At 36.7% G+C, this 14182-nt stretch overlaps 1 protein-coding gene across 3 annotated transcripts; it reads left to right on the top strand.

Moving 5' to 3' along the window:
• The first annotated feature begins 4337 nt into the window (after positions 1-4337).
• LOC126626143 (tryptophan aminotransferase-related protein 2-like) lies at positions 4338-12611 on the top strand. 3 transcript variants are annotated; one of them, XM_050295366.1, is made up of 6 exons: positions 4338-4367; positions 4750-5189; positions 10065-10368; positions 11453-11733; positions 11847-12151; positions 12254-12611. In XM_050295366.1, the coding sequence occupies exons 1-6, from the start codon at positions 4353-4355 to the stop codon at positions 12439-12441; spliced, it is 1533 nt and encodes a 510-aa protein (XP_050151323.1). In that variant the 5' UTR covers positions 4338-4352; the 3' UTR covers positions 12442-12611. The 3 variants fall into 3 exon arrangements, with proteins under 3 accessions (XP_050151323.1, XP_050151322.1, XP_050151324.1); XM_050295365.1 differs by lacking the exon at positions 4338-4367 and adding an exon at positions 4376-4633; XM_050295367.1 differs by lacking the exon at positions 4338-4367 and adding an exon at positions 4475-4592.
• The last annotated feature ends 1571 nt before the right edge of the window (positions 12612-14182 follow it).

Genomic DNA, 14182 nt, shown 5'->3' with positions numbered 1-14182 from the left:
TTAGATTAGATTACAATGACTGAGCTCTCAGTAACATAAATAGTAATGGTCCCAAGACTAAGAGGCACAAAATAGTCTTCCTTATTTATTTATATTTTAATTTGATGGCGCAATCACGACAGTTCACCATTTCGGGGGTCAGGAAAATTCACAAAAGAATTTTAGCCTCTATCTGGCGATCATTGTGTGATTCACCAGCACTAAGAACAAAACTCGAGGCGAGTTGTGTGAAATATGAGTTTGAAATTTGCTCCAATCACTGAGCCACTCCTTGATTGTGCTGATTTTGTGGACCCTTTAAAATAAGCTAATAAGTGAGAGAGAGGTCCATTCCCTCTTGTACTCCAGGAATATATGTGACTCATCCCTTTCCATCTATATTTTGTCCAAAACCAACAAATGAAATTTGTTTCATCTACCACCACCACCCTTGTAAGTTATAACGCCTTATATCTTCTTTTCAAGGTATTAATGTGGAAGTTTTGGGATTGAAGGACTTTAAGGTAAAAAATTGGTTTGGTTGTGTAACCTATACATGTATTTTAATAGGGTTGTTTTGTCACATCGCTACAGATAAAAATAAGGTGATACATTATAAATTTAGGGTATCCATAAATAAATTTATGTAATATAACATGAATGTATCGATAATATCACGTAACAGTATGACAATCACACTAAAAATTGTGTTTGTTGTGACCCACAAATCTTTATTGCAAATGGCACAAACATATCCAGACCCATGTTTTAGTGTGAATGTACCATCTCTGTTATTTGTCATTAAAACTTTAGTCAAAATATATAATTTGCATTTTGCAATGCAAGCGAACTTTTTTTTTCAAGACTACTTTTACAATAATTCAATCGACTAAAGCTCGTGAGACACATCTTTTACTTCAACAAAGACAAGTTGTAGTCAACAAAATTCTTACCCCAAATCGGTTAAGGGTCGTGAACTGCCGAAGATATGCATGCAACAAATTCTTACTCGCGCAACACCTAATGAGTTTTGATGAACTTTCTAACGGAGATTAAAAGATGTGATGCATCCACACTAAGGGCGTGTTTACATATAGGGAAGGGATATGGCGGAATAGGAGTCATTCCCCATTCCTGACTATTCCTTCGTTTACCAACTTAAGCAGGAATGAACAGTTCTGCGGGCCCCACGTAAAATAAGGAATTCAATTCCTGATATTGTTGGAATTGGATTACCTAGAAGAAGGTAGTATTTGGATTCCAGGGAAAAGGCTCCATCCGGAATCAAATTTTCCTTCCCAAAATACCCTGCACCTTTAGTACTCATTTCCAACTTCCGCCATTCGATCTCCAACAGTTCTCTGCTCATCCGCCACCTCCTCTCGCTCCACCACCTCAAAATCCTCCACACATTTCGTTCTTCCCACATTTTCTCAGCAACCAAACAACAGAAATTGAAACCAATTCATGAAATGCCAACACCCAATTCAAACACCGAATAGTTTCATGGTTTGGAGCTCGGATTACTACCCAAACTACATTATTCAGCAATCCAAATAGAGCCTAAATAAGAAAATCCAGAAGCAATCAAAGCTACATATTGCAGATTACCTCTCATTCCGTTCCTAAATGTTATTCATCTGAGCTCTGTAGTGGTTCTCTATGAACTGCTTGGCCGCCGCCACCTTCTCCATTGTCAAGCTCGACTCCATCACCTGCTCCTCCTGATCCTCTATTCTTTCTCTCTCTTCACTCTCACGGTATCGTCTTTTTCAATTTGGGGCTCGGCTGCTATTCAACCCAACAAACCCATCACTCCATGCGCTTCACCTTCATCTCTGCGCCACACCGTCCACCTCCCTATGTAGCCATGCCTTACTCCCTTGCCACTGCCTCACAAAACCCAACCACATATCCCCCAAATCGGATTCAATAATTTATCACCCAAAACCCATAAAATCTTGAAATTGAAATACTTGGCAGGGAGGAGGGTTGGTGATTATGGGGTAGGGTGAGTGGGAAAGATGAAAGCGAGGGGAAAAGGGGATGGAGGAGTTCTTATTTTATGCTGGGGAAGTCTGATAGATGAAGGTTTACAATAATGACATTTTGTGAAAATGTCATTAAAAAAAATGGGAAAGAAATAAAACAAAAAGAATAAGGATATTTTAGTAATCATATTGATTTCTATTCCGATTCAGGTGGATTAGTAAACAACTTATATGAATTTCGTTTCATTTTTACTCTGATTCCAGAACATTTAAGTGAACATCTTCAACAGGAATCCGATTCTGATTCATCCTCAATTCAATTCCTCATCAATCCAATTCCTCTATTTTGATTACGGTTACGTAAACGAGCCCTAAAGGTGAAGTGTATGCGGTAAATTAGCAACATTTTTCACTTAAATTTTTTTACGCCATTTTCCGAAGGTTGGTCAACCAATTTTCAGGCCAGTTCGTGATATTTTCTTGCATAATTTTGCTAATTCTTGCATTCCAATTATTAAATTATTCTCTGGCATTGAAAATACTTTAAACTAATAAACTTTATTCAATTTCTATCTCATGTAGTAAGTAAAACTAAACTACTCTTAACAAAATTGTTTGATTTCAATTCATTCTCATTAATAGATTTTTAAAAAGTTTTCTTCTTGTTCAAATTATCGATTCTTAGTACGTAAGCATGACATAAGTTAGCCATGTAATTTTATTTTCCAGATACTTTCAATTGACAAACAAACAGTTAAAACATCCTTATAACCTGTTATTGAACACATTCTACGCAGTTTTTATATATATTTTTTAATTAGGCTATTGACAAAATTCGTTATAATCCATTACACACATACGTCAACATCGGTACACTAATATATTGTTGAATTTGAATACGTTTTGTAAATTAGTTATCGACAAACAAATGGTTAAAAATCGTGATAACTTGTTAAACAAATAAGTCAGAATCCACCCGTAATTATTTTTCATTAGATTTAGAACACATCATTTAACTCAAATAATCCGAAAACATAATACGACCAGAAGATAACTTTTTCGGATCGCAAAGTACAATATTTTTTGTAAGAGTTGTCCATTCCTTATATAACACAATGATACTATACGGTTATGCTATATGATTATGCTATGTAATATAAGAACCCATGATTTATAGATAAATTAATCCTTGTAAAACATTTTAAACATGGAAAATTCATTAGTCTATGCAAACATAAAGACCCACTCAAATAAAATCTAAAAAGATACAACAAAAGAAAGAAAACAAGAAAAAGATAATGCACCATTTCACTTTCAAACAGAATTACCAAAAGAGAAATACAAGATTTTTTCAAAAGTGAGACCCATAGACTTTATGTTAGGCTTATTATATTAGCACCCTACAAATTGTTGAACAAACCTCACATACGAATACACCCTCACATTTACTTTTTCAATTAAAAATTCTTTTAATACACCCCACTTCCTTCCCCATAATACCCTCACACCCTACATTCTTAATATACATCTTACATTTTCTACATACACCCCACATTTTTTATATACCCCACATTTCTCAAATCTTATAACACTCATTTTTAATTTTGCCGAATGATTTCAAACTATCTGAACGTTAGTTTGCCGAATGATTTCAAATTGAATGATTTGAAAAATTGTTTAGGTTCATTTGAACGTTTTTTCAATAACAATAATAATGATTTCAAAGCTTTCGAAACACCAGTTTCGTGTTTCATTCGTCAAAAATAATTTTTCTCAATCAACATGTTTGTAGTTTCATTGCTTAGAGTTTTATTCAACAATGGAGGGTGGGTGGGAGGGATTTTTGATAGTTGAAGTAGATAAATAATACGTTAAAAGTGATTTGGGGTGTATTTATAATTTTTTAAACCTAATAAGGTCAAAATTGTCATTGTATAGTAGAGTAAATAAGTCATTAATATTAAATTTTAATATGATGTGCATTCAACATTTTGTGGGGTGCTAATATAAAAAATCTTATGTTATCCATTGTTTTGACACAATATTTTAAAACATCATAAAAAAAATTAACATTAAATTAATGACAAAGAATCTATAAAAAATTACACTCTTAGAAAGTCTCCGAATTTCTCTTAGTAAAAATTCCAAATGGACAAAATTTGGGTTACCAAATTTCCTCCGTCTCTGAGTGGTCACCATCTCTTCCTTCTCCTGTACCTCCCAGTCGAAATCATAACTCCAAAATTTTTACAACTCTAGCACCTCAAACTAATTAACAAAGCAGAATCAAAAGCAAAAGTCTCCAAATCAAATCAAATAAAAAATTGAAAAAATGAAAAATCAGAAAATAGAAAAGAAGGGCAGATTAAAGCAAACAGAAAGATGGAGACAGAGCATGTAGTAACAGCAGCTTTTCGAATTCCTTATTAACCCCCCGTGCATCTATATATATAACTCCCATATATCTATCTATCTGTATACATATATATATACACTCGCACACATGGAAATATATGAATCTGGTCTTATTGGGTTTTCATTATCTTCGAGATCTAGCATCGGAAACCTGCGATTTTCCTGGAAAATCGTTCTGGGATTTCTCGTTTCCTGAGATAAAATCCGGTCGGAAATTTTTTCAACTCACCCATTTCATCAGCTTTTCAGTAAAAGTTTCAACCTTTGAAACCCGCGAGTTTGATTAAAGTTTTCAGAGTCCTTCCAAATCTTCAAAACCATCCTTCTTTGTTGATTCATCTCTTCTGTTTGATTTGAAGTGCAGGGGTGTCTGAGCCAAAGCTTCAATCTTCACCGTCCATCTGGCGATCAAACTTGGTTTTCATCATCTGGGTTCTGCTATAAATCCGCCTTCCAGTGTTTGAGTTCTTCACATTCACTCGCTCGCTCACTCTGGTTTGTTTCTCGGTCCTCCAATTTCTTTGTTTTTGCAAAAATGGCCAACTTTCTGGGGATTTTCACAGTGAGGAACTTGCTTGGGCTGTCACTGGCTCTTAATCTGAGCTTGGTTCTGAGGGTGGTTTACGAGAGCGGGAAGGATGGGGGCCCACATGGGTTCTCTGTGGAGGAGCAGAGAGGGCCGTCAATGGCGGACATGGGTTTTGGGAAGGAAGCTCAGGCGGCGCAGAGGACGCGTCTGTCCGCTTCTTCTTCTTCTTCTTCTTCTGGCCAAGATGTCATGGACAAAGTTATCAACCTCGACCAGTAAGTGCTTCAACACCTGTTTTGTTTTTTTTCTTAATTTTTTATTTGTTTTCAATTATATCATCTAATCCTCCCATTAAGATTTCTTCCGTTTAAAAGTTGGAAGTGATATTTATATACCTATTTTTTTTTTATGTATAATTCTGTTTAATAGTGAAATTCCGTAATAATTAACTGACTTAACTCGTGTCAAATTTCTTCGAGTATACGAGCTCCATTGAGTCGTCAAGGTATTTAATTAAGTAAACCATTAAAATTAGCTCAAAACCAGGGCCAAAATTGTCTTTTGAATTTTGTGTAAAATGGGAGGCACAGGAGGTGTCAGGCAAAGCAAGGGTGTGATGGCATGTGAAATTTAATAAAGGAGGTCAAAATAATGGAATATTATGTCATAAACTTCACTTGACGTCAGTGATATTTTTGCAAAAAATCCCTCAAACATTACCGATTTTCTGTTTTTGACTAAAATATTTATTGTTTTCCTCAGTTTTCTGATTAATTTTGAGGAAAACTAATGAAAATGATTTGAAAATTTAGAGTTTTAACGATAAAGATAAAATAAAGAGTAAAGTAAATAGTATCATAATTGATTTTTAGTATAAAAATATAATTTTTCGTTAAAATAAATAATATCGGTCATTTTCATTAAAATTCTTTTAATATTGTGTACTGTTTACTGTGCTGACTATTTAGGGCTAGGATAGGGGAAGGTAGGAGAGATCCTTGTTTAGGGTTGAGATTTTCCATGGCGCATGTTTGAGCTGGCCAACCCTTCTGTACTCGATGACTGTTTTTCCGTCGGTCATTTTCCTGTTCCCAAGCAATTCTAACATGCACCATAGATGAGAGTAACTGAACCTTTGACCAACAACATCATTGTGTCACATAAACTTGTATGCATCACAAATTGTCGGGATGCCTTTGTGTCGGTATCTTAAATTAATCGAGTACTGTTATATATTTTAGGGTAAATCATATTTTACTCTTTTAAGTTTTGGTGCAATTACAATCTCATACATTTAATATTTTTTTTTATTTCAATTTCATACAGCCGTTAAAAAATTTGTAAAATTAAACGTTAAGTAATGACGTGACAAATATGAAGTTCTCATTTGTGCTAACGTTGTTGCCATATTTGTGCCACGTGACTAAACATTTAATATAAAAAAATTAATAAAGAAAAAAAAAGAAGTAAAAATCCCCTTCATATTTCCCACCCAAGTCCACCCCCCATCCCCCATCACCCACCCATCCCCCATTAATTATGAACTCCTCAAATAAATAAAAAACCAAAAAACCTATCTTTCCCGTCAAAACACCAACTTTCCCTAACCTTCGCCGTCGCCGTATGGTTTTCTAGCAATTCAACCTTCTCCTTCGATCACCCTTATCCACCCAGCAATCTCATGTTCGATTGCATTGACATCAAGCCTCATCGAATCAGAACTTCTAGCATCGACACCAAGCCGAGCCGGATTTGCACCACAGAGTCGCGTCCTGCTGTCGCTACTGCTTGAAATCGGACCTACCTTATGCAATTTCTTTGTGATAGGCAATGGGTGGTTGCAACGTGCGACTTGGGGTGGGAAAGATTTGGGGCTAATGGTTGGTGATGGCAGAAGGAAGATGAAGAAGAGTACTCATGATTAAAGAAATGTGCATAAGTGATGGCGAAGAGGGTGGATCAACCTGCGACCTGGGGTGGGGAAATTTTGGGGCAAATGATTGGTGATAGGAGAAGGAAGATGAAGGAGATTTTTGGTTAGAGAAAGGTGTATAAGTGATAGGGGAAAGGGGTGGAGCCGTGGAAGGGATGGAGGGGTGGCTAGGGTATGGAAGATGAAGAGGGGGCTTCTGTTTTTTCTTTAATTAATTATTTTAACATTTTAAATTTTTTATTAAGTGTTAGAATCTAAAGGTCTTCGCCTAAGTCGGTCAAAGACAGAGTATATGAAGTGCAAGTTCAGTGTAAACGAAGGCTCAAATGAATTAGGGGCGAGGATTGAAGATTAGGAAGCACCAAAGAGCGACAGCTTTCGCTACCTAGGATCTACCTTGCAAAAGAACATAGAGTTTGATGGAGACCTCAACTATAAAATACAAGCTGAATAGATGAAGTGGAAAAGTACATCCGACGTGTTGTGTGACTGTCGTATGCCATTGAAACTCAAGGGAAAATTTTATAGGATGACAATAAGGCCATCAATGCTTTATGTCATGGAATGTTGGGCAGTGAAGCATCAACACGTACATAAAATGAGTGTAGCGGAGATGAGAATACTTTGTTGGATGTATAGGCACACGAGAAATGATAAGATTAGGAGTGAGGATATCCGAGATAAAGTAAGAGTAACTGAAATTGAAGGAAAGATGAGAGAAAATCGGTTACGGTGGTTTGGACATGCGAAACGAAGACCTACTGATACTTCGGTTATAAGATGCGATTACGGGACAAATGTTTATGGCCTAAGGGGTTGAGGAAGACCTAAGAAGACTTTGGAAGAGGCTATAAGAAAAGACTTAGTACTTAGATCTAACGAAAGGCGTAGCACATAATCGAGCGTAATGGTTTTCTAGGATTCATATAGCCGACCTCACTTAGTGGGAAAAGACTTTGTTGTTGTTTAGCTATGTGGCACAAATGTGGCAACCACGTCAGCACAAATGGAGATCCTATATTTGCCACGTCATCACTTAACGGTTAGCTTAACAGATTTTTTAACGGTTGTATGAAGTTGAAATAAAATAATACTAAATTTATAAGGTTGAAATGTTTTAAAGATGTACAAAATTGTAATTGCACCGAAATATGAAGGGATAAAATGTAATTTACCCTATATTTTAACTTTTTAAATGACATGTATGAGTGAATTGAAATACCGCTTCAATAGTTTTCACACCCCAAAAAGTTTGAGAGTTTATAGTAAAGATGTTAAGAGTAAATTGTAGCAATGGTCTCTCAACTAAAAATCCATTACCATTGGTCCCTCAACCCATCAAAATGTGTAGTTATGGTTATTTTTGTTAACTTCGTAAAATTTTTGTCAAAATGAGTTATGTTGGAAGGACCATTGTTGTGGATGCAAATTTCCGCCTTTTTCTTCTTGGATGAAATTGCACCTACAAAACAATTAACGCTTGAGGTCAAAGTCAAGAGCCTTACGCACCCACGATGAATTGGGGGAGGGGGTTTTGGCTGAAGAACCTCCGATGTCAAAGTTAGAATTTGAGAGAAAAAGTGTTTAGAGAATTTTAGGATAAGAATGGACTTAGGTTTTTGGAGAAATGAGGTGATATTTATAGGGGTGTGGCCGCCCCCTTTGGAGAGATGGGAACCGGCCACATATGGTGGTTTTTGGGTGTAATTGCAAGATATTATGTCAAAATAATATCTTGCAATTAATTATGAAATTAATTAATTAATTAGGAAATTAATCAATTAATTTAGGTAATTAATCTTAGGGTAAATTACATAGTATCCCCTCATGTTTGAGGTCTATTACAACCTTATACAACATCTTTAAAACATTTCAATTTCATACATTTGCTTATCATTTTATTTCAATTTTATATATCCGTTAGAAAATCCATTAAGTAAACCGTTAAGCGATGACGTGGCAAATATGAGGTGTTGATGCGGTTGCCAACTTTGCATAAAGTAAATAAAAAATAATAAAAAAAGGATTAGTTATTTAAAAAACTATTTTTTAATAATTAAAAACTTTAAAAATGAAAAAGAGGATCTAGGGTGAAGGATTTGGCCTTCTTCGTCCCCAATACCACCACCACAACCCGACGAAAAAAGAGGTCCTCGACGTCGCATCTGTCTGCTAATTACGCTTCCAATTACCACAACAACTTGAGATCTCACAACTCGCTTCGTAGCTTGGTCGATTACGTCACTCCGAGTTCGATCTCGACACAACTCAGCAAATCGAGAGGCTGATTTGGTGACGGGGCACCACCAATTTTAGCCCCAACACCTCGATTTCGTCCGACGAGGTGGATGTGGACAACCTCCATGCCTCGATGTTCCTGCGCTGAAGCTTTGTGCGGTTTGTGACTGACGAGGTTGCGTCAGACTTGCCAAAGAATTTTGTCAAAATGAGTTATGTTGGGAGGACCATTACCTCAATTGGGTTCAAGTTGAGGGACCATTGCTCTAATTGGATTCTATTTGAGGGACAATTTCTCTAGTTGAATTAAAGTTGAATGATCAATGATAATAAACTTTTAATTGAGAGAACATTATTCTAATTGAGTTAAAATTAAGAGACCATTACTATAATTTACCAATCATGCCAAAGTTGGAGTCCCCTATGTGCATGTTTTTTATGGCAACTTTTACCCGAAGTGCGTGTTAGCATGAGGCACTACATGGGGCTTTTAGATGCACACCTGTTTAATGGCCTTCTGCGAAGTGCAGAAATGACTAAAGTGCGCCCTGGGCTGTCTGAGATCTTCAAAACTTTTAGCCGTCCAAGTTGTAAAATTAGCTTTTCATGATCTTTCTTTTTGGTCCCCCCCATGTCGAGATTCTCTGGATCTTACCGCCCTGTGGGACCCACAAAAGATTTAACCCCTCTTAGAATGGTCTGATGTTTGATGGGTATCCATCTAGTCATCGATCTGCTGATAGAGTGGGACCCACCTTGCCCCATACCATACCTACCTCCATGGCTCCATGCAATTTTAGGGAATCTCATTACTGTGCGACAGATTTTTTTTTTCCGGATTTTATGTTTTGTGAGGACAGATTCGACCGTGTAACCGCCGTAGTATCTTCTCTTTTTATCTACCTCGTCACGCGACAGTGGTATCGTATTTTTTTTGTTTTAACATGTTATGTTTTTTTTACTGTGTTGGTGAATGCAGCGGTGACCCTACTATGTATGAAAATTACTGGCAGCGGATGGGTGAAAGAACCACAGTTGTGATCTCTGGGTGGCAGTCTATGAGCTATTTCTCAGATGTCAAAAACCCTTGCTGGTTTTTGGAGCCGGAGTTTGCCAAACAAGTTGTGAGACTACACAATGTGGTCGGCAACGCCGTCACCAACGGCCGCCAAATCGTGGTCGGGACGGGTTCATCCCAGCTGTTTTTAGCCGCCCTCTATGCCCTAGCTCCCAAAGATGGATCTGAGCCAATGAATGTGGTGTCGGCCGCCCCATACTACTCGGTAAGCTTGATATTTTGGGTTTAACTTTAATCCTTTTTTGTTTAGTTTAATTATATTTAGTGCTTTAAAGTTATAGATTTTTGAATATTTTAAGGTCACTAGTTTACTTACCAACAAATCAAGGCAAAGTCAAATGCATTATGCATCAGTGATGAAACCACATGTTTTATTCTCCTAATTTTGTATTTGTTTATCTAATCACTATGCTTGGTGGACATGCTTTTTTTTCAATGGCGTCTACTTTAATTAGAAAATTGATTAACATAAGTCAGATATTTACACCGATGGCGTCATCTTGCTTGATCTCTTGGCTTTTCATGCATGATAAAGAACATCTACACGTAATTGGTTATGAGAGGTCAAATCTTCTTTAACTCATTTTGTGTGGTCTCTTTGTGCCCTTATCATTGATCGACATGTGTAAGTTGAGGATTACCATATGTCAAGCAATAATAGAAATCACAGAGATATCACATACAAAAATAAGTGCAGAAGATTTGAACCCTAGTTACGAGCATTAACCCTGAGAAGCCTCGAGATTCACGTGTGTGACATTAATAATATGGCATTTAATTTGCCTGCCTTGCTTCTGAAGCTTTTGAATTTTGGTATCTCAATTATTTATCCTTATACCCACCCCCCACCCCCCTCTTAATTTTCACTACATCTTTCGTCTCCCTTCCTGGTTCGTCCCTATTTATCCTGTCCTGCACACATAAAATATGTCCAAGCATGTGCCCATTCGGACAGATCAAATAAGTAAGAAAATATATATCTAAGCCTTCATAAATTAACTCAAATATTCTACTTTATATTATTACTTCAATCATAATTCATGGAGTAACGAATTAAAAAAAAAAAAATAATTTTACACGTCACGTTATACAGTCTACTCTCTTATCAAATTCGTAACATTTCGGCGTGCCTAGTCCTAGCGAAGATCACGCTTCATTTTTTCTTGGAAACTAGTAAGATAGTTCATCGCGTGATGGCGATAATTTGAACTTGCATTCTTTGCTGCTCGTCTGTAAATGTGTGTATGATGTTGTGTGTTTTAAGGTGGCTATTGATGGTTTCTTTGCAGTCATACCCCTCTATGACGGACTGCTTGAAGTCCGGCTTGTACAAGTGGGCCGGTGATGCCCGACGCTTCAGCAAAGAGGGACCTTATATAGAGCTAGTGACCTCCCCAAACAACCCTGATGGATTCGTCAGGCATTCCATGGTCAATCGAATGGGGGGTATATTGGTTCACGACTTGGCCTACTACTGGCCACAGTATACCCCGATTTCTTCTCCTGCGGACCATGATCTGACACTGTTCACCGTCTCCAAAGCCACTGGCCATGCCGGGACTCGCATTGGGTAAGCTTGATACTGATCACAGAGTCTTAGTTCTTGTATCTTGGTTGTGTTGCTCTGCGAACACTACTTCTTGCATTACGAAAAATGATCTCTGATTTGAATTTTTCTTCCAGGTGGGCTCTTGTTAAAGATCCTGAAGTTGCAAAGAAGATGATCAAATTCATAGAGCTCAACACCATTGGCGTGTCCAGGGATTCACAGCTCCGAGCTGCCAAGATTTTAGAGGTGATGACCAACACCTCTGAAAACGTTGGCCGCATTGGTTCCTATGAATCCTTTTTCTGGATTAGCTACCACCTCATGGCAGAGAGGTGGCAGCTACTTAGGGCGGCGGTGAACAGGAGCAGAGTGTTTAGTCTGCCCGACTTTACACCAGGGTTCTGCCACTTCCTCAACCAGGACTCCCAGCCTCAACCTGGTAAGTGAAAAATCACGAAATGATTTGTTAGGAGTCATTATACATAACTGTGTAAACATTTTTGAAGCTGTTAAGCTGACTCTACTGTTAACCAATTTGCAGCTTTCGCGTGGCTAAAATGTGAGGACGATCGCGTGGAAGATTGCGAAAGCTTCCTAAGAGGCTACAAGATGTTAACAAGAGGAGGAAGGCACTTTGGAGTTGGTCCAAAGTACGTCCGCATAAGCATGGTGGATCGGGACAACAATTTCAACTTATTTGTGAAGCGACTGTCTGTGATTCAGTCATGACAGCGGATCGCTATGCTCTTCCCCTAAATGTTCTTTCGACTGAGAGTGGACCGTGAGCTGTTGCAGAGGAAGGAGAGGGAGTGTCACATATTCGTTCATATGTAGAGTAGTAATGAAAAGTAATACAATCTGTATCCATCTATTTTAAATGATATGATTTTTCAACGAAATTTATGAGAGTCCAAATCCATCCAACCCTCGAGAATGAAATTTTCGGATGAAATTTGGAGAAACACTTGAGCAAGAAGTCCATGAATAATGAAATTTACAGTGCAACAAGTAAATGGATGTACCTTCCAGCCAAGGAGGAGGTTGTAGCTCCTTAGGTGCCCACCATTAGAGCAGCATTCCCACTTCTCCCATGCCACTCATTTCTACAACCCTAATTTCAACTCTCTCAAGTTTTCCTCTCTCTTTAGGCTTTTCCTTCCCTCTCTTTCTCCTCGTCTTCCTCCCCCTAAAACCTAGAAACTGACTCAGAAGTTCTAAATTGGTAACCATGACCAAAGGAGGGAGATATGAAACAATATATGAGTAACTTTAATGTATCCGAACAAGAGGAGGTTCGGGAGGTATTTACAGGAAAATTTGTAATCAACAATCAACTAAGACGGAGTTCACTAGTTTCACGTGAAATCAGAAATAACGCATGTTTTGTAGGAGTTTTGAGACTCCTATTGTCCCACATCGGGAAACATTGAATTGTCAATGACCTTTATATAGGTCTAGTCCTTTACATTAGAAGTTATGATTTGGACCATTTGGAAATAGACCTAAGGTTTAGGCTTTATGGTTGTGGGATTGGGGTGCTATAATATAGCAGTTAATATTAATTAATCAAGATAGAAGCTTTGGAAGTTAAAATTAATCATAATTTTAATTTTGGATTAAGTTTTTAATTAATTTATTAATTAAAAAAAAACATTTTGATCAAGAGACACATCTCTTAGAAAGAGTTGTTTATTTTCAAATATGCTGAACATGTATTTGAAAGGGTGTGAAACAACCTATATATCTGCAATCACAGTTTCCAAGTAAAATCATATTTTCTTCTTCTTTTCCTTCCGTACAAAATTTTCAAAGAGTAAACATACAAAACAATTCATTAGAATTCTATAATCCAGTTTGGGTTGTAGAATTAGGTAGTTGTATCCTGGTCGAGCAGATATTGTAGAACCACAGGTCCAAGAGTGGGATGAAAATATTGTTTGAAGGACATAGCTATTGCGCTAGCTTCTACCTTTGATTCAATCAAGTTAGTATCATTTTAATTTCTGTATTTATTTTGTTATTTCTCTTTGTATTGCAAGAATATTTGAATAATAAAATATAAGTATTTCAAATTTTGTATTTTTGTTATTTTTTGTTTCTGAAATGTTCTCTAGCAATTTTAAACAAATTGTTCATCAGTTACCACAAAATAAAGAGCGCACGTTAATAGTTAAAAAATTAAATATTAATTGAAACAATTTTGATATAATTTCATTTGACTAAATATTCTAGATAATACCTTATAACATACCTGATAAATATTTAAGGGAATTGTTATTAGCATTAAAAAAATCTTATTCTACACTTAACACAAATGTATTTTTCTTTCTAATTATAAAAAGTTAGAAGTGTAAAATGAGATGTTTAGAATGCCAATAACAATTTTCATATTTAATTTTGAGAAATTAATGTTAAGCCATATAACTGATGAGATATTTAAATTTGGTCAACTAAAGACAATTTTTTAATC

The sequence above is a fragment of the Malus sylvestris genome, chromosome 6, assembly GCF_916048215.2.
Source record: "Malus sylvestris chromosome 6, drMalSylv7.2, whole genome shotgun sequence".
NCBI lineage: Eukaryota > Viridiplantae > Streptophyta > Magnoliopsida > Rosales > Rosaceae > Malus > Malus sylvestris.
This window is presented reverse-complemented; position numbering and strand designations above follow the sequence as displayed.